At 52.1% G+C, this 19688-nt stretch overlaps 1 protein-coding gene across 1 annotated transcript in view; it reads left to right on the top strand.

The window, feature by feature from the left end:
• LOC143517066 (uncharacterized) overlaps positions 1-19688 on the top strand; it is a 154327-nt gene that overhangs the window by 6742 nt on the left and 127897 nt on the right. Inside the window, exons 3-4 of the mRNA XM_077009588.1 lie at positions 1878-1979; positions 16210-16313. Of these exons, the coding sequence (XP_076865703.1) occupies positions 1878-1979; positions 16210-16313 (206 nt within the window). The remainder of the gene's footprint in view (positions 1-1877; positions 1980-16209; positions 16314-19688) is intronic.

Below are 19688 nucleotides of genomic sequence, written 5' to 3'. Positions count from 1 at the left end.
GTCTCCTTATATTGCCTTTCACAGTTATATTGGACTCGGGTTTGGAAACTAATTGTTCGAGATTCTCTGATGACCTTAACATGTGTCAGTGCTAAAGTTTTTGGAATATTCCACCCTGTAAAAAAAAAGTAATTTCTTTGTACCTAGAAGGTACGATATGGACATTGGTATTTGAAAGTGTGATGAATAGCGTTTTGCTATCTGATAATTAATGTCCATGCATGTATAATATGTTGATGATGGAGTGAGGTCTTTTAGACTGTGCAATATGTCACAGTTTAATTAGTAACGTCGAGAGGCTGAAATAGCGAGAAATGACCTTCTGACCTTGAGGCTGAGCTGGTATGAGCTGCAGTCAGGCTGTATTGGCGTATGATTTTGTAATGAAGCAGCGCAGAGCAGTGATACGCCGTGACCTTGGGTGCGTTTACAACGTGTGCGTTTTGGCAAGTAACATCATGTTTCTCTCATCTGCCGTGCGATAAATATATTAAAGCCCCTTTGGCGTGAATGCAGTGAGTATTTCCATGAGAAACTTAGTGGAGCAGAATATTCAGGCGTTTTTAAGAGCCACCGAGGGGACCGGAACTGTTCCAAAACAGCGCAGAAAGGTGCACAAATCTCTCCATGTGGAAATATCAAGAAGGCAGCATGTGGTGAAGCAAAGGGGTTGGTGTGGGGGGTGTGGGGGGTGGGGGGGGGCATGGGGGGGCGGAGCTGGTGGAGGGCGGTGGCTTCCCTGTTGCATATCTCCGTATCATTTGCAGATTTGCTACCAGGACTGGCATGTTGATCGTCTTGTTCCTATACTGGAATTAAGATGAAGTCACTGGGTTTGGGTTTTTTGGGTTTTCCATGGGAGGTGGAATAACACAGAACTGCCAAGAAGCTGTTCTCTTGCCTTAAGTAAATCTCTCCACTACTATTGCACAGGTAAACAGAAGGTGTTCATTGTTGTCCTTGAGCCTTGACATTTCTGGGGTTCGGAGTCCAGTCAGTTCCTCCTACCACAACAAAGGTCAAAGGTCTCCAGTAGGTTTGTCACTGATGAACCGAGCTCATGTCTGAACCTTCTGTATGTGCGGTTCTTATTTATATATTTAGCGCAATGAACCAAGAGTGATGAACATTTTACCAGAATCTCAGTGTGGTTCTTCACACCTGGGGCCCAAGGCTCTGTCCCAAACTTAGAGATGTGTGCACTCCAGCAGAAAGTAAAGGCCTGCATGTGCGTGTGTGTGTGTGTGTGTGTGTGTGTGTGTGTGTGTGTGTGTAGTGTGTATGTGTGTGTGTGTGTGTGTGTGTGTGTGTAGTGTATGTGTGTGTGTGTAGTGTGTGTGTGTGTGTGTGTGTGTGTGTGTAGTGTGTGTGTGTGTGTGTAGTGTGTGTGTGTGTGTGTGTGTGTGTGTAGTGTATGTGTGTGTGTGTAGTGTGTGTGTGTGTGTGTGTGTGTGTGTGTGTGTGTGTGTAGTGTATGTGTGTGTGTGTGTGTGTGTGTGTGTGTGTAGTGTATGTGTGTGTGTAGTGTATGTGTGTGTGCGTGTGTGTGTGTGTGTAGTGTGTGTGTGTGTGTATGTGCGTGTGTGTGTAGTGTGTGTGTGTGTGTGTGTGTGTGTGTGTGTGTGTGTGTAGTGTATGTGTGTGTGTGTGTGTGTGTGTGTGTGTGTGTATGTGTGTGTGTGTGTGTAGTGTATGTGTGTGTGTGTAGTGTGTGTGTGTGTGTGTGTGTGTGTGTATGTGTGTGTGTGTGTGTGTGTGTGTGTGTATGTGTGTGTGTGTGTGTGTGTGTGTGTGTGTGTGTGTGTGTGTGTGTGTGTGTAGTGTGTGTGTGTGGAGAACTATCCCTCACTCTTCCTTCCTCGCTGTGCTCCCTGTAGGACTGAAGAGAATGCGTAACCCAGATCGTACGTACCGGGCTGCCGTCGGTTACGCTGGCCACGCCCCTCCAAAGGGTGTCGGCGATGATGCAGGCACCAACAGTAAGCGAGCCGGCTCCCTTCCACACCGCACCCCCCAGAACACACCCCCCTCCCCAGAACACACACCCCAACCCTTCAACACACCCCCCTCCCCAGAACACACACCCCAACCCTTCAACACACCCCCCTCCCCAGAACACACACCCCAACCCTTCAACACACCCCCCTCCCCAGAACACACACCCCAACCCTTCAACACACCCCCCTCCCCAGAACACACACCCCAACCCTTCAACACACCCCCCTCCCCAGAACACACCCCAACCCTTCAACACACCCCCTCCCCAGAACACACACCCCAACCCTTCAACACACCCCCCTCCCCAGAACACACACCCCAACCCTTCAACACACCCCCCTCCCCAGAACACACACCCCAACCCTTCAACACACCCTCCTCCCCAGAACACACCCCAACCCTTCAACACACCCCCCTCCCCATAACACACACCCCAACCCTTCAACACACCCCCCTCCCCATAACACACCCCAACCCTTCAACACACCCCCCTCCCCAGAACACACACCCCAACCCTTCAACACACCCCCCTCCCCAGAACACACCCCAACCCTTCAACACACCCTCCTCCCCAGAACACACACCCCAACCCTTCAACACACCCCCTCCCCAGAACACACCCCAACCCTTCAACACACCCCCTCCCCAGAACACACCCCAACCCTTCAACACACCCCCCTCCCCAGAACACACCCCAACCCTTCAACACACCCCCCTCCCCAGAACACACACCCCAACCCTTCAACACACCCCCCCTCCCCATAACACACCCCAACCCTTCAACACACCCCCCTCCCCAGAACACACCCCAACCCTTCAACACACCCCCTCCCCAGAACACACACCCCAACCCTTCAACACACCCCCCCTCCCCAGAACACACACCCCAACCCTTCAACACACCCCCCTCCCCAGAACACACACCCCAACCCTTCAACACACCCCCTCCCCAGAACACACACCCCTCCCCATAACACACCCCAACCCTTCAACACACCCCCCACCTCAAGAACACACCGCACCCCAGAACACACCTCCACTCCCACACCATCCACACCCTCATCTCTGTGCTCTGACATCCATTAGTTTTCCTTGCACATGGAGGGCGCTTATTTCCACCTCACAGTTGTGTTGCATAGTCAGTAGAGAGGAAGGGAGTGTCACGTTGGAACAGCACCGGCTGCTGTGGGGGGGGGGGGGGGGGGGGGGGGGCGTGTTTGAAACTGCAACAGGGTGGCACAGATGTGAGTCTAATACATTTACTGGGGTCTAGCGTTTAGCTAACAGAATCAGATCGATGAAACGGAGTCCCTCATTATGCAGGAGTTCTCATCTTTGTGGCTGGGTGACTTCTTTCTGAGGGGGGGTGAGACTGCTCGTGGGGAGGGGTGGGGTGAGACTGTTCTTGGGGAGGGGAGGGGTGAGACTGTTCTTGGGGAGGGGAGGGGTGAGACTGTTCTTGGGGAGGGGAGGGGTGAGACTGTTCTTGGGGAGGGGTGGGGGTGAGACTGTTCTTGGGGAGGGGTGGGGTGAGACTGTTCTTGGGGAGGGGAGGGGTGAGACTGTTCTTGGGGAGGGGAGGGGGGTGAGACTGTTCTTGGGGAGGAGTAGGGTGAGACTGTTCTTGGGGAGGGGAGGGGTGAGACTGTTCTTGGGGAGGGGAGGGGGTGAGACTGTTCTTGGGGAGGGGTGGGGGTGAGACTGTTCTTGGGGAGGGGAGGGGTGAGACTGTTCTTGGGGAGGGGAGGGGTGAGACTGTTCTTGGGGAGGGGAGGGGTGAGACTGTTCTTGGGGAGGGGTGGGGTGAGACTGTTCTTGGGGAGGGGAGGGGTGAGACTGTTCTTGGGGAGGGGAGGGGTGAGACTGTTCTTGGGGAGGGGTGGGGTGAGACTGTTCTTGGGGAGGGGAGGGGTGAGACTGTTCTTGGGGAGGGGAGGGGTGAGACTGTTCTTGGGGAGGGGAGGGGTGAGACTGTTCTTGGGGAGGGTGGGGGGTGAGACTGTTCTTGGGGAGGGGTGGGGTGAGACTGTTCTTGGGGAGGGGTGGGGTGAGACTGTTCTTGGGGAGGGGTGGGGTGAGACTGTTCTTGGGGAGGAGTAGGGTGAGACTGTTCTTGGGGAGGGGTGGGGTGAGACTGTTCTTGGGGAGGGGTGGGGTGAGACTGTTCTTGGTGGTGAGGTACATAAAAAAAAGTAAGGACCCAGCGCCTCATTCTCATTCAGCTCCGTTACGGTTCATGTTTATTCATGTTTATTCATGTTTATTCATGTTTATGCATGGCCACTGTGCACTGGCATGCCTGCTGTATTTTTGGAAGCAGCACTTTATTGTCATGCCTAATCAGTGTCCAGCGGATATGGGCGTGGCCGTATGGGCGTGGCCAGGTGGGCGTGGCCAGGTGGGCGTGGGCGTATTCACTAACTCAGACACCAAGGAGTCTCAGATTGTTGGACCTATCTGTTTCTCTCTCTCTCTATCCCACACTTTATCCCACACTCTATCCCTCTCTATCACTCTGGTACTCCATTTCTCTCTCTCTATCCCACACTTTATCCCACACTCTATCCCTCTCTATCACTCTGGTACTCCATTTCTCTCTCTCTATCCCACACTTTATCCCACACTCTATCCCTCTCTATCACTCTGGTACTCCATTTCTTTCTCTCTCTCTCTCTCTCTCTCTCCCTCTCTCACTATCTCTCTCTATCTTTCCCCTCCTGTCACTGCCCCCCCCCTTATTGTCAGTGTTTTCCATAAGTAATCAAGACCAATTCCAGGTGACACATGTCTAATGAACACACTCACAAACATCAGCTAAGTGTCAGAGTGTCTGCCCTGCCTGTCAGACGGCAGAGTGCAGACCTGCCGCTCAGGAGACCTGCCGCTTAGGAGACCTGCTGCTCAGTGCCTGCAGGTTGGCCTGTAGCGTGTACCAGCAGATCTGTGGGTTCTGGCCCAGGTGGAAGAACTGTGGGTTCTGGCCCAGGTAGAGGAGCTGTAGGTTCTGGCCCAGGTGGAGGAACTGTGGGTTCTGGCCCAGGTGGAGGAACTGTGGGTTCTGGCCCAGGTGGAGGAACTGTAGGTTCTGGCCCAGGTGGAGGAACTGTGGGTTCTGGCCCAGGTAGAGGAGCTGTGGGTTCTGGCCCAGGTGGAGGAACTGTAGGTTCTGGCCCAGGTGGAGGAACTGTGGGTTCTGGCCCAGGTGGAGGAACTGTAGGTTCTGGCCCAGGTGGAGGAGGTGTGGGTTCTGGCCCAGGTGGAGGAACTGTGGGTTCTGGCCCAGGTGGAGGAAGTGTGGGTTCTGGCCCAGGTGGAGGAACTGTAGGTTCTGGCCCAGGTGGAGGAGGTGTGGGTTCTGGTCCAGGTGGAGGAACTGTGGGTTCTGGCCCAGGTGGAGGAGGTGTGGGTTCTGGCCCAGGTGGAAGAACTGTAGGTTCTGGCCCAGGTGGAGGAGGTGTAGGTTCTGGCCCAGGTGGAGGAGGTGTGGGTTCTGGTCCAGGTGGAGGAACTGTAGGTTCTGGCCCAGGTGGAGGAGGTGTGGGTTCTGGTCCAGGTGGAGGAACTGTGGGTTCTGGCCCAGGTGGAGGAGGTGTGGGTTCTGGCCCAGGTGGAAGAACTGTAGGTTCTGGCCCAGGTGGAGGAGGTGTAGGTTCTGGCCCAGGTGGAGGAGGTGTGGGTTCTGGTCCAGGTGGAGGAACTGTGGGTTCTGGCCCAGGTGGAGGAGGTGTGGGTTCTGGCCCAGGTGGAGGAGGTGTAGGTTCTGGCCCAGGTGGAGGAGGTGTGGGTTCTGGCCCAGGTGGAGGAGGTGCTGCTGTGTTGGATGCGTTGGCCTTCAGCTCATCTCACACATGCTACTGTGGCGGGACCTGCGAGATGAGTGAGGTCAGATGTTGTCAACAGGTCCATGCCAGGCCCAACCAGAAGGCCCGACTTGCTTTTGGCTTTTACTGGACCAGTGGACATTCCAGACCAGTCCAACCAGTTAAAGAAGCCACACATGTGTGGACACAGATCTATTCAGAGTTTTCTCTCTTCATTCTACCACATTCTTCCACATACGTTTTTACTATTCCTCTATACATGTGCTTTTAGCCCCTACTGAGATCACTATTATACTGTTACATACAGTAGCCTGATCTACTGTATTTTTTCTATTTTCTGTTATATTTAAATATATATATTCGTATTTTCTGGGGCAGGAGTCACAGGCTGAGATGAGGTCGTGGGGGGGGGGGGGGGGCTTCTCTGTGTCGGCTGTGAGGATGACAGCCCATTAATTCTCTCTTGCTGCTATCAGACCTAATATTCCATTTCTCCACTGCTTTATCAGCCATGCCGCTATTTTCAGAAATGCAACAGCAATTAAGAGGAAACTCTTTGCCTCAAAGATCGGGCAAATTGGTGGGAGATAGTGTTAATTGAGATGCGGAGTCTAATCAAAGGGTTTATTCGAGTGGTGGCGTGAGGGCGGCGTGATGCGGCCGTGTGTGGGTGGGTGTGTGGGGGAGGTGGGCGGGTAGAGCAGGTGTGTGTGTGGGGTGGGCGGGGTGGGCGTGGGGGGTGTGTGTGTGTGGGGTGGGCGGTGTGGGCGTGGGGGGTGTGCGGGTGGGCGTGGGGGGTGTGTGTGTGGGGTGGGGGGGTGTGTGTGTGGGGGGTTGTGGGGTGGGCGGGTGGGCGTGGGGGGTGTGTGTGTGGGGTGGGCGGGTCGGCGTGGGGGGTGTGTGTGTGGGGTGGATGGGTGGGGCGTGGGGGTGTGTGTGTGTGGGGGTGGGCGGGTCGGCGTGGGGGGGTGTGTGTGTGTGGGGTGGGGGGTGTGGGAGGTGTGTGTGTGGGGTGGGCGTGGGGTGTGTGTGTGTGTGGGGCAGGGGTGTGGGTTGGGGGGTGTGGGGGGTGTGTGTGTGGGGTGGGGGGTGTGGGCGTGGGGGGTGTGTGTGTGTGGGGTGGGGGGTGGGCATGGGGGGTGTGTGTGTGGGGTGGGCGGGTCGGCGTGGGGGGGTGGGTGTGGGGGGTGTGTGTGTGGGGTGGGGGGGTGGGCGTGAGGGGTGTGTGTGTGGGGTGGGGGGTGTGTGTGTGGGGTGGGGGGGTGGGCGTGGGGGGTGTGTGTGTGGGGGTGGGGGGGTGTGGGCGTGGGGGGTGTGTGTGTGGGGTGGGTGGGTCGGCGTGGGGGGTGTGTGTGTGTGGGGTGGGGGGGTGGGCGGGTGGGGGTGGGCGGGTCGGCGTGGGGGGGTGTGTGTGTGGGGTGGCCGTGTGGACATGGGGAGTGTGTGTGTTTGGCGTTCGTATGGGCATGGGGGGTGTGTGTTTTGGTTGGGTGTGTGTGGCAGGCCTCACGTTGCAGGACTGAGGCGGGTGTGATGTGACTGCACCTCGGCGGCCATAGGGTGGGCCACGCTCACGCAGAAGGGCCCCGCAGGTCAAAGGAACACAAGCACAGTCTAACATCCAAGGAGCAGAGTGAGAGTCCTAAAACAACACACCCAAAGAGTGGTCATGTGCAGCTCTGACAGAGAGATGGAGAGAGAGAGGAAGGGAGAGAGAGAGAGAGAGAGAGAGAGAGAGAGAGAGAGAGAGACGGAGAGAGTGGAGAGGACAAGTTGTGCGCCAGCAGTCTAAAGTGCATTTTGTATGCATAGCTCAGCTCTTTATCCATTTGTATTCATACACTCATTTGCATGATTGAGTCCATGTGTATTAGAGCATTCTCATATCCCTGGTGTTGATGAATGCATCTGTTACTGAATGCTGTCTGGACTTACTTGTTTGTCTTATGTGTAGTGTAAGAAATGGGCTGGACCCCCCTGCCCATGTCAGCCCAAGTGAGCACCATCTCCAGGATGAGTTAGGTCCCCCAAACACTATTAAGATGCACTTGTGTTTTGTCTTTGAGTCCAGCTTTGCACGTCTGTGTGCACTTGCATTGACTCGTGCAAATGTGCCATCTACGTCTGCCTGAAAGATTTCGTTCCACAGATTGGTGCAATTAACGTCCACCGTTCCACCAGATATTTAATTATTGTGACGTCTATTCCGTCCTCAGTGCACGTGTCACTTGTGTCTTCGATTTGATATCACCCAGATCACAGGCTGATGGGAGATTTGAAGCCAACACCGGTCCTTTTATTTCCGTGTCGCGTGCAGCGTTCTGATGAAGATACCAGAAGAACCCATCCTAATGAAGACATCATCTCCTGCAGGGGCCCGAGCTCTGCTGCATATAGCGCACCATCTTAAAGATGTTTGTGAAGCTAAAACGCTCTAATACCATTGGCCAGGTTCTCTCACTTGACGACATTGACATTAATTTCTCTTTAATGTGCAAAAAAAAAAAAAGAAAAAAAAGGGCCCAGGGAAACGTAGCATTTAAGCCCAAAGCCTGTAAACAAGATATTCATTAGCCAAACGCCAGATCACTATCAGGCGTGTGATGTATGGAAGGCCCAGATGTCTGATGGTAATGGGGAGTGGAGTCAATAAAGGAGCTGCATTATTACATAGAACAATAGAGCAATCACGCCTTTGATTGGTATCGATCTTGGCGTGGCCGGGCGAAGCTGAATTGAATGTGATCGGAGGAGCGGAGGAGCAAGCCAGCAGTGCTCGCTGGGACCATGATGTCATGCTTCTGCCCGTAAGGCTGTGCTCTCTTCTGGATGACACATCACTCTCAGTGAAGTCAGAACGTGAATGTTGATCAGCGCCGCGGCGTCCGGGAGGCGGGCCGCTGGGAGGGAGGGCAGCAGGTTTGGCCCCGTCATTAAACGCACTCAGGGCAGCTCCGTGTGTCTGATCACGCGTGTCTGATCACGTGCGTCTGATCACGTGTGTTAGTGTCTGATGGCCATGCTGTCGTGAAGCCTTCGGGTGGCTCATGGCTTTGTCTTCCTACATCTGGCTCTCCTGTAGCGTGGAGGGACATGTAGGCGGGAAGCAGCGTCACGGAGACACAAAAGCGAGAGGACGCTCTGGGGATGAGATCCATGAGAGGACGGTCTCACTCTGAGATCCATGAGAGGACGGTCTCAGTCTGAGATCCATGAGAGGACGGTCTCACTCTGAGATCCATAAGAGGACGGTCTCACTCTGAGATCCATGAGAGGACGGTCTCGTGCTGAGATCCATGAGAGGACGGTCTCGCGCTGAGATCCATGAGAGGACGGTCTCACTCTGAGATCCATGAGAGGACGGTCTCACTCTGAGATCCATGAGAGGACGGTCTCGCACTGAGATCCATGAGAGGACGGTTTCACTCTGAGATCCATGAGAGGACGGTCTCACTCTGAGATCCGTGAGAGGACGGTCTCGCGCTGAGATCCATGAGAGGACGGTCTCACTCTGAGATCCATGAGAGGACGGTCCTCACTCTGAGATCCATGAGAGGACGGTCTCACTCTGAGATCCATGAGAGGACGGTCTCACTCTGAGATCCATGAGAGGACGGTCTCATGCTGAGATCCATGAGAGGACGGTCTCACTCTGAGATCCATGAGAGGACGGTCTCACTCTGAGATCCATGAGAGGACGGTCTCACTCTGAGATCCATGAGAGGACGGTCTTGCGCTGAGATCCACATCCATCAGCTCTTCCTTCTCCCACTCTAAAAGCGCTTTGTTCTGCTGTCCGGGGTGACGGTTGCCCAGGCCCCCGTGACACATCCTGCCACAGAAACACACCGTCGCCCCTTTAAGAGCGTCAGATTAGCACCCAGACGCCTTTCCCATGATCCCACAGCCTGGAGGGGGCTGGCTCAAGGTCAACGCCGCCGTCCCTGTGGACTCCTCCCACAGGCGTGAGGACAGAGTTCTTTATTGTTTTGATTCCTTCTTTATTTCACAGGGATGGTTAGTAACTGTAAGCTGCATTTTATTTCACTTTGCTGGAGTCTTGAAAGCTCCTCGCAGACGTCCAGCACGACTGAAGCCTGAACCCTGAGAACCTGAGAACCTGAGAACCTGATGGTCCAAGTCTGAGTCGTTGTTAATTCAATAGCGATTTAATCGTTCACAGCTACAGAGGAACCAGGTTCATTTGCTGCAGTGTTGATGAACTGCGTTACTATGTGCGGTTGTTTTATGTGGTGGGGGGGTGAACACATATGACCTCAGGGGAGGGTGTCCTAGCCTGACTCGGGTGGTTCGTGCTGGCCAGATCTCCACCTCTGGTGTAGTGCTGAGCTGGAAGTGCTTAACAGACAGGACGTCCCACCTGATTCAGCTCAGAAGAGCTTCCTCTTCCTCACTCACACCAGCTCCACCTCTGCATTGTCTCCCTGTCACTGAATTATGGTAATATATGTGATAGCTGCTCAGTGGAATGAAAAATTACAGGATCTGCAGTGTGTGTGTGTGTGTGTGTGTGTGTGTGTGTGTGTATGTGTGTGTATGTGTGTGTGTGTGTGTGTGTGTGTGTGTGGTGTGTGTGTGTACGTATGTTGTCTCTGTATGTGTGTGTGTGTGTGTTGTCTGTGTGTGTGTGTGTGTGTGTGTGTTGTGTGTATGTGTGTGTGTGTGTGTGTGTGTGTGTGTCTGTGTGTGTGTGTGTGTGTGTCTGTGTGTGTACGTATGTTTCCCTCTGGGATCAATAAAGTATCTATCTATCTATCTCTGTGTGTGTGTTGTCTGTGTGTGTGTGTGTGTGTGTGTGTGTGTGTGTGTGTGTGTGAAATGACCAGTGGGGGCGCTAGACCCATGTGTCTTGTGCTGCATGTGTGTGTGCAGGCAGAGTGTGTAGGTCTGAGCTCACCGCTCACCGTCCTGCCGCACCCCCGCGCTCGGACTGCCCTGATCAAAGCTGATGTAGCTAATGCGCTAGTTGAGGTGAGATTACTTGAGGAGAAGTTTATCAGCACTTTGATGAATTAGCATGCAAAACCAGGCCCTCCCTCCTCCGCCCTGAAAGCACTGCGCAAGGAGTCTTTATTTCTGTCACATTAATTTTATTTGCAAAAAAATAGGGGAAAAAAATTCTAAATTTCCCCCGACGCTCCTTAATATCAGAACTGGGAGCTTTAAGTGCTGCTTTTCCCAGCATTTTCTTGCTGTCTTTATTATAGAAAGTTTTATAATTAACTGACAGCTATCTCACTTGAGGATTTCACTTTCCAGGATTAATGCGTGTATGACAGTTTTACAGGTAAAAGAAAATGAATCAGCTGGGGTCTGGAATCAGCGGTGTGTTGGTTTGCAATTTCTTTGAAATTCTACTTGGAATGAAAGTTTAACTGGAGATGTGAGATGTTTTAAGATTTGATTTTCTGGGATGTTTCTCACGAGACACATTGCAGTCTTTAGTGAAACATCTCCGTAATGTCACAGATGGGATAAAGTCTTCATCCCTTGAAATGGCCAATCTGAAGACCCCTATAATGTTTGTGCTATAAATCTGGCTTATGGAGTGACGTTTTGTGAAGTCTAGTACGTACTGTCATCACTACGGCATCCTGCTCTGGTTTGATCTCCTAAACACAGCGGCCCTGGAATTGGTCGGCCTCCATTTGAAGAGGTCAGAGGGAAGGATGTTGATGCCTTTCTGTGAATGTGCCACTCTGTCGGGACACTTTAATGCATTTCTTCCAAAGCTCACATTTTCTAAAATGGGATCAAAATGTCCCACAGCTACACAGATCCCTGCGCAGACGCTCGTCTGCTGTGTGCGGAGTGAGACGGAGAATCAAATCTATAAATGTCACCTTCTCCTTATTCTTTGCAGACGCACCTCTCCAAATTTGCCTTCTGAAGCTCTATCTTCAGTCAGCCCCCCCCCCCCCCCCCCCCCCCCCCCGTTTATTGTGCATAACTTGAAAAGAATCATAAAAGAAGAGTGTGGAAAGTCCATGGAGAGCAGTTTATACCTGACGGAGGTTGAAACAAAGCAGCGTCGACAGGTGAATCACTGCACCAAGCAACGCGCCGTTTACAAATGGACGCATGCTAACGGAAAATGTCCGTCAGCTCTGACAGTTTAATGGAAAAGAACAGCGTCTTTCATTAAAAAGTGACATGGCACCGATGAACTATGTTCTCCTCTGTTCTCCTCCATGTTAACGCACCTCCTCCAGCAGCAAGCTGCGTGTAGACAAGACGCACACGTGTGAACAGCGCACGTTCAAAGCAGCGCACGTCCAAAGTCACGATGGATGGCAAATTTGCGGTAATCCTCAAAGGTTGCGTACAAGACGGAGGATGTACACACAAGATCCCTTTTTTCCAGTGCGTCATGTTTTGGGATTTAGGTCACAATTTCATTCCAGACAAATAATTAACAAGGTAAAAAATGAAGGGATTTGGGTGTCAGTGCAGCCTGCTCACACTGGAGAGCTCGGGTTCCGCCCACGTGGACCTCACGCCAGGGAGACGTTGGCCACGTGTGCCACGTGTGCCAGAGGGACTCTGTCTCACTGAGTGAGGCGTGTGAAGGGCCGCATGTTCCCTCACCCACGTGTGCGGTAGCGTGCTATGTTACCGTGGTGACGTCTGGCGCTCATGTTCATCTTTCTGAACCTCCGCTTGTTTCCAGAAGTTTCCGTATTCACTGTGGGATTCGTGACTTGCCTGTAAGTTGTAGAGCAACTGGGTGCGTGGGGTAGGTGAGAGGGGGCGGGGCCTCGTCCAGCTGGGCTGCCTCTCTCTCTCATCTCCTCTGGGACTCTGAAGGGCATGTTTTGATGTTCGTTTCCCCCTGTTTTTCAAAGGCGAGGAAGTAATGAAAATCCCCTCAGATGCTGCGGGAGGGGGGGGTTAGATGGGGGCGGGTCGGGTGTGGGGGCGGGGCTAGAGTGAGCACTGAGCTCTGATTGGTATTCATGTGCTGGCCGGCTGTTCTTGCCTCTAGTGCACTTGCTAAATAAGAAATTAGTTTTTGGTCCAGACCAGCAGCACTAGAAGCTCCTCAAATTCTGTATTTGCAGGATTTTTGTTAATAAATGCGTGATTGAGCGGGCGAGGCTGCCTCTCATATGCTGGTGTGTAACTGTGAGTGTGTGAATATGTGAGGCTTTACTTTACCCAAGCTCAGATACTATGACCACTCTGACCACTCTCTCTCTCTCAGGGCTCGGCTTAAAACTTCTCTTGACTTCTCTTTCTGTGTGTGTGTGTGTGTGTGTGTGTGTGTGTTTGTTGCTGTGTGTGTGTGTTTGTTGCTGTGTGTGTGTGTGTGTTTGTTGCTGTGTATGTATATGTGTGTGCATGTGTGTTTGTTGCTCTGTGTGTGTGTTTGTGTGTTTATTGCTGTGTATGTATGTGTTTGTGTATGTGTGTTTGTGTGTATGCATGATTGTGTGTGTCTTTGTGCATGTATATACATTGCACCAGTGGCAACACAGATTAAGATTCCACAATCTTGAGAGTCATCATCATTTAAACGCTTCTTTGCTTTAATGCGGAGCAGCGGGTTAACGGGCAGCGCTCAGAACTCCCCTGCCACTCCGTCCCCCCTGAGGCCCGATCGGTAGAGAGATCCAGACCTTCCGTCTGAGAGGTGGACATGTGTGAGGTCAGAGGGGTGAACGTGTGTGAGGGTGGACATGTGAGGTCAGAGGGGTGGACGTGTGTGAGGGTGGACATGTGAGGTCAGAGGGGTGGACGTGTGTGGGGGTGGACATGTGTGAGGTCAGAGGGGTGAACGTGTGTGAGGGTGGACATGTGAGGTCAGAGGGGTGGACGTGTGTGGGGGTGGACATGTGTGAGGTCAGAGGGGTGGACGTGTGTGAGGGTGGACATGTGTGAGGTCAGAGGGGTGAACGTGTGTGAGGGTGGACATGTGAGGTCAGAGGGGTGGACGTGTGTGGGGGTGGACATGTGTGAGGTCAGAGGGGTGAACGTGTGTGAGGGTGGACATGTGAGGTCAGAGGGGTGGACGTGTGTGGGGGTGGACATGTGTGAGGTCAGTGGGGTGGATGTGTGTGAGGGTGGACATGTGTGAGGTCAGAGGGGTGGACGTGTGTGAGGGTGGACATGTGTGAGGTCAGAGGGGTGGACGTGTGTGAGGGTGGACATGTGTGAGGTCAGAGGGGTGGACGTGTGTGAGGGTGGACATGTGTGAGGTCAGAGGGGTGGACGTGTGTGAGGGTGGACATGTGAGGTCAGAGGGGTGGACGTGAGTGGGGGTGGACATGTGTGAGGTCAGAGGAGTGGACGTGTGTGGGGGTGGACATGTGTGAGGTCAGAGGGGTGGACGTGTGTGAGGGCGGACATGTGTGAGGTCAGAGGGGTGGACGTGTGTGAGGGTGGACATGTGTGAGGTCAGAGAGGTGGACATGTGTGAGGTCAGAGGGGTGGACGTGTGTGAGGGTGGACATGTGTGAGGTCAGAGGGGTGGACGTGTGTGAGGGTGGACATGTGTGAGGTCAGAGGGGTGGACATGTGTGAGGTCAGGGAGGTGGACGTGTGCGAGGTCAGAGGGGTGGACATGTGTGAGGTCAGGGAGGTGGACGTGTGTGAGGTCAGAGGGGTGGACGTGTGTGAGGGTGGACATGTGTGAGGTCAGAGACCAGCCATCATCACTCCTCTCTTTACTCCTCTGTGAGCCCCATCTGTGGGATGACAGTGGAGCCTGTGTGATATGAACAGACATATTCTATTTCTCCATACCGCAATAGCAATATGCCTTGTGATATATTCAGCCCTGGTGTGTTGTTACTAAAGATGGGCTTGCGGTATTTTGACCAAAGTTCTTTACATTTCTTGGATGGTATGATTCATCAGGATCCAGAAGAGTCGTGATAAATGTGTGACATTGGTGAGGTTCCTCACAGCACACCAGCCTTTCTCCAAGCTCTTATTAGCAGTCTCTTGAGCCGTATCCGTGCTCAGGCAGTACTGCAGTAACACTTCAAGAGTGATACACTGTGTGGTGCTTCTGAGAACTTTCCACAGTGGTGCGACAGGCTGACGTCTCAGTTTTACAGGTATTTCACGAAGCCCTTTATGAGAGAACTGGTTCACTATCATGTGTTTAGGTGTCAAACTGGGATCGGACTCTTCACCTATGTGCGGCATTTTCACTAAACTGTAATTACAAAGAACAGAAAGAAATTTTAAAGTAATGTTAAGCTTAAAGTACACATTAATGCATATAACATTCTTTTTGTTTGATTATTTTAGTCAGTTATTTCAGCCATTCAATCTTTCTAAATCCTTTCGGGTGTAAGAAGGCAGTGAGGTGTGTGGTTTCGTCTGTGCTGACGCAGATTAGGACAGATTACATGTCGGGAATAAAGCTCAGAGATTTACAGCATCCTGCTTCCATGATCCTCCGCTGCTGATGGGTTCTGAGGGTTGCTTCGGGTATCTAAATTATTTACATGTCCGCTGGTTTACGCCCAGTTAGGGCGCAAACCGATCCCACAGTGGAGCACAGAGCAGGGCAGTCATCCCACTTTCACAGTGAGTCTCCCCCTCTGGCTGTCTGTTTGTTCTTCTACCTAAAGTTGGAGTGTGTGTCAAGCTGAGTCCCCATGGACACGCTGCCTTCATCTGTAGCTCCCCCCCCCCCCTCTTACTGTCCAACGTCTTCACGCTTTTACTAGAGGACATGCTCACCACGCTCATCTCATAAGCTCTCGCAATCTTTCTTCTCACACTGTCTTACTCTCTCTCTCTCTCTCTCTCTTTCTCTGTCTCCATTGCTTGCTCACTCACTCACGTTTTTATTCATGAACAGGCTCAGCACGCACGGTGGAACTACCTTCTCCCTCAGGGCTAAACATCGAGTTCCTTAAGAAGCCTGAGCTCTTGATTCAAACGGTTATCAATAACCTTGAAATGCTTTGCTCTGTTGCCCAATTTACTTGTTATGTATTTGAACATACACTCTTGCATGATAAGTGAGTATAAGGTGGAAAAGAATTTTCCAGTCATACGAGGAAAAACACAGCAAACCACAGTAGTCCCAGATGACGGTGCAGACGCACAGCGTACTCTCAGCACAGCCCCATTTCACACTAACGTCTTCAGTTTGGATTTGACTTTTCTCTCTTCTGTGTGTCCTTTTTGCCAAGTCATATTTACTCGTTTCTGAGGTGTTTTTTGCGAGGGATTCATGGACAAGCACAGAATTGCCCTTCATGCTGTTCTGTTATAATCCCATAAAATGCACCCACTTCTTTGACCTGCCAGCTTGTGTAGGGTATCTGTTAGATCCTCACCTGATCCAGTGGATCCAGGGGATCTCCTGGATCTCTTTTGAACAAGCCATTTCTCTCTCTGTCCCCAGATGAACATGGACATTTGAAGATCTACCTGCCCAAGAAGCTGCTTGAATGTCTGCCCAAGTGCTCATCGCTGCCCAAAGAGAGACACCGCTGGAACACCAACGAGGTAAGGGAAGGTCTCGCACACGCTCGCTTCTCTGCAGTCCCCCACCCACACTCCAGTAGCATTCACAGCCAAGCAGGCCACGTTCCCAGAGTCCCGCAGGTCCTGAGCGTACAGGATGTTCAGCTCTTCTCCGGGAGCACACCAAATGTGTTTTTGGTAACTTTTATGATGCAAGACTGACATCAGCGCAGAGTCCATCCTGTCGTTCTCCGTCCGGCTGGACACCAGGTCCAAAATAAGATTGAAGTCCTTCCTGCTCCCAAGCTCCCACAGAAAAGGCGGAGGATTACAGGGTTTAACATCGAGCTAAACAGGGACCAAGTAGGAAACACCTTTAGAAGCGCTTTTTAAATATTTTCTAATGAATTTTTAATAACCTAAACAAGTGTGATTAATCAGCATAGACCCTAATGCCTGATTTTAGTGATTAAATTCAGTTCATTAAATAATGGGCACTGCATTTACACCTTATTGCTGACTGAACAAACCTGAGAAATATATAGTAATGATGTACTAGAAATATACAGTAATAATGTACTAGAAATATATAGTAATGATGTGCTAGAAATTTGTATTCGCTATTGGCAGATGCTGGCAGTTATGATAAGATGCGTGCAATATTGGGAGGTTTTATTACAGCAAAATCAAAACGCAGAAGAATACACTTTGTAATTGAGTTCAGCTTTATTGTACACTATAAAACCAAGCTAGCAAAAACAGCATGTCAAACTCAACTAAAAAAGATATATCTGTGTATAGACCTACACGAAGCAGATGACAGTAGACCTGCTGAGACGTCTGTGTTGATGCAGACACACGTGCAGTGGTTTAACTCCGATGCATGTTGAGAGTAATGTTAAAACACCACTGCCACTCCGTCTCTTCACGCTGACGTGTAAACACTGCGGCTTTGGCAACATCAGGTGTTATTTTTTCCTGTAAATGTGGGCAGACATCATTAAATGAACAAACTGTCACCCAGACCAAATGGCTATTTATGCAAAGATAAGCGCAAAAAAGAAAGCCTATAAATCGTTATCTATCTTTAATTCTAATTACAATCCTCAACTATACATTTCTGATTTGAAAAATGGTTCAACTTTTTATGGCGTACTACACAGCTAATCTCTCCCTGTTTGTGTTAGCTGCGTGCCTGTGTGTGCATGCTGATTTGAGCTGTAAATCTCGCTGGTTTCTAGCCAGTGTGGGAGCATGTGTGTGAAACCTATCCACATTGTTTAAAGATCCTTCACTGGGGGCCCTGTAGGCATCCTGACATTCTGAGACAAACATAGTCAGTGCAGATTAGACCCGCGTGGCCTAATTTCCCCACGCAGGAGAGCGTGAGACGGTCGTCTCTCCCTCCGTGGGCGTGTCTTTAAAAACATACCAGAACAAAACCCAGTGTGTGTCCAGCATGTTTTACTTTGATAGTCTGCCTTAAAATAGTTTGATCGATATGGCACTATGAATCTATTAGTTGGCTTTGGACAGAAGATAATTTACAATTGATCTGTTAAGAGACTTCTAAAGTGTTCATGAAACTACCTCTCGATGGCAATCTTGCGTTGCATTTGTATTGTATTAATTTCTGTTAAATGGAGCTCCGTCTTTACATTAGACCTCCAAAGCCCAATGTTGGCTTGACATCTTCATAATTATTTCTATGAAAGTTCATGAAAACAAAATGTTGCAGGATCCAGTGATGTAGCCTCACGCTTTAACACCAAAGCTCTTCAGCGTTGTCACAAAACAACAACAACAACCACCACAATACCCAACCACAACAGTTCCTCCCTCGCGCTGCTGTTTATGTTTACGTTTCCCATCTCTTCGTGGCTCGTCTTTGAAAGTGCGTTTTCATCTCCGAGCTGCAGGAACGTCTCCTTTTGTGTAGCATCAGGCTTTGTGAAGGCCGCATCAGCGCGAACACGTCTGCCTCTCAAAGAACACATGCACCTACTCTCCTGGTCTCTCCACCCTCCTCATCTCTCCACCCTCCCCATGTCTCCACCCTCCTGGTCTCTCCACCCTCCTGGTCTCTCCACCCTCCCCATGTCTCCACCCTCCTGGTCTCTCCACCCTCCCCATGTCTCCACCCTCCTGGTCTCTCCACCCTCCCCATGTCTCCACCCTCCCCATGTCTCCACCCTCCCCGTGTCTCCTCCCTCCTGGTCTCTCCACCCTCCTGGTCTCTCCACCCTCCCCATGTCTCCACCCTCCCCGTGTCTCCTCCCTCCTGGTCTCTCCACCCTCCTGGTCTCTCCACCCTCCCCATGTCTCCACCCTCCCCATGTCTCCACCCTCCCCATGTCTCCTCCCTCCTGGTCTCTCCACCCTCCCCATGTCTCCTCCCTCCTGGTCTCTCCACCCTCCCCATGTCTCCACCCTCCTGGTCTCTCCACCCTCCCCATGTCTCCACCCTCCCCGTGTCTCCACCCTCCCCGTGTCTCCACCCTCCCCATGTCTCCACCCTCCCTGTGTCTCCACCCTCCCTGTGTCTCCACCCTCCCCATGTCTCCACCCTCTGTACATCTACTCCTGGCCTTTCTCACCTCACACATCCTGTGACGGGATCCTGGAGAAGCTGTTCAGGTTCTGTCGGGGGGTTACATACGTTTACAGATTAACCCCTACCTGCGTGTTTAGTTGGATGAGACCCCGCCCCCCAGCCCCGCCCCCCCAGCTCAGCCCCTCCCCCTGGAGGTAGTTCCTGCACGTGGTCCGTGGGCCCCTCTCTCTCATGCTCTCGGTCTCCGGCCAGCTGCTTCCAGCACTGGACACACTCCTGTCATGTGACCTCCATTCTGGCCTCGTCGCTCTACGCCATGACTACGCATGCGATCGCCTATGTGTTGCTCTAAGGGATGCTGTGTAGGCATGGCAACGCTTCCCCCCAGCCCTCCCCCCATGCTGGTAGTGAGAAGGAGCTGTGGTTCTTCATGTAGTCATTCAGCAGATCCCTCCATGAAGGCCACGCCCCCAGATCCCCCAGCAGCCTCTGCTAAACAACAAAGAGACAGATCGAGAGGGAGCTTCACTGTGAGCCCTTTCAAGCCTTTAAGAGCGAATGGCATTCAGAAAGAGTTCGAGTGAGTGCACCGTAAAGAATACAGCCGGCCAGGCTGAAGGACAGAAGGGTAAATGCATGTGGAGAGAATACGTCTCGCCCCAGGCTGATCCCAGGCTGATCCCGGGCTGATCCCAGGCTGATCCCGGGCTGATCCCAGGCTGATCCCAGGCTGATCCCGGGCTGATCCCGGGCTGATCCCGGGCTGATCAGATCCTCTTCCAGTTGTCATGTGGAGAGGACTGTCCTCCGCCCCTCCCTCAGAGAGGATTGTCAGGTTCATGAGGAGGGATCTCCACCGCGAG

The sequence above is a fragment of the Brachyhypopomus gauderio genome, chromosome 1, assembly GCF_052324685.1.
Source record: "Brachyhypopomus gauderio isolate BG-103 chromosome 1, BGAUD_0.2, whole genome shotgun sequence".
Classification (NCBI taxonomy): Eukaryota; Metazoa; Chordata; class Actinopteri; order Gymnotiformes; family Hypopomidae; genus Brachyhypopomus; species Brachyhypopomus gauderio.
This window is presented reverse-complemented; position numbering and strand designations above follow the sequence as displayed.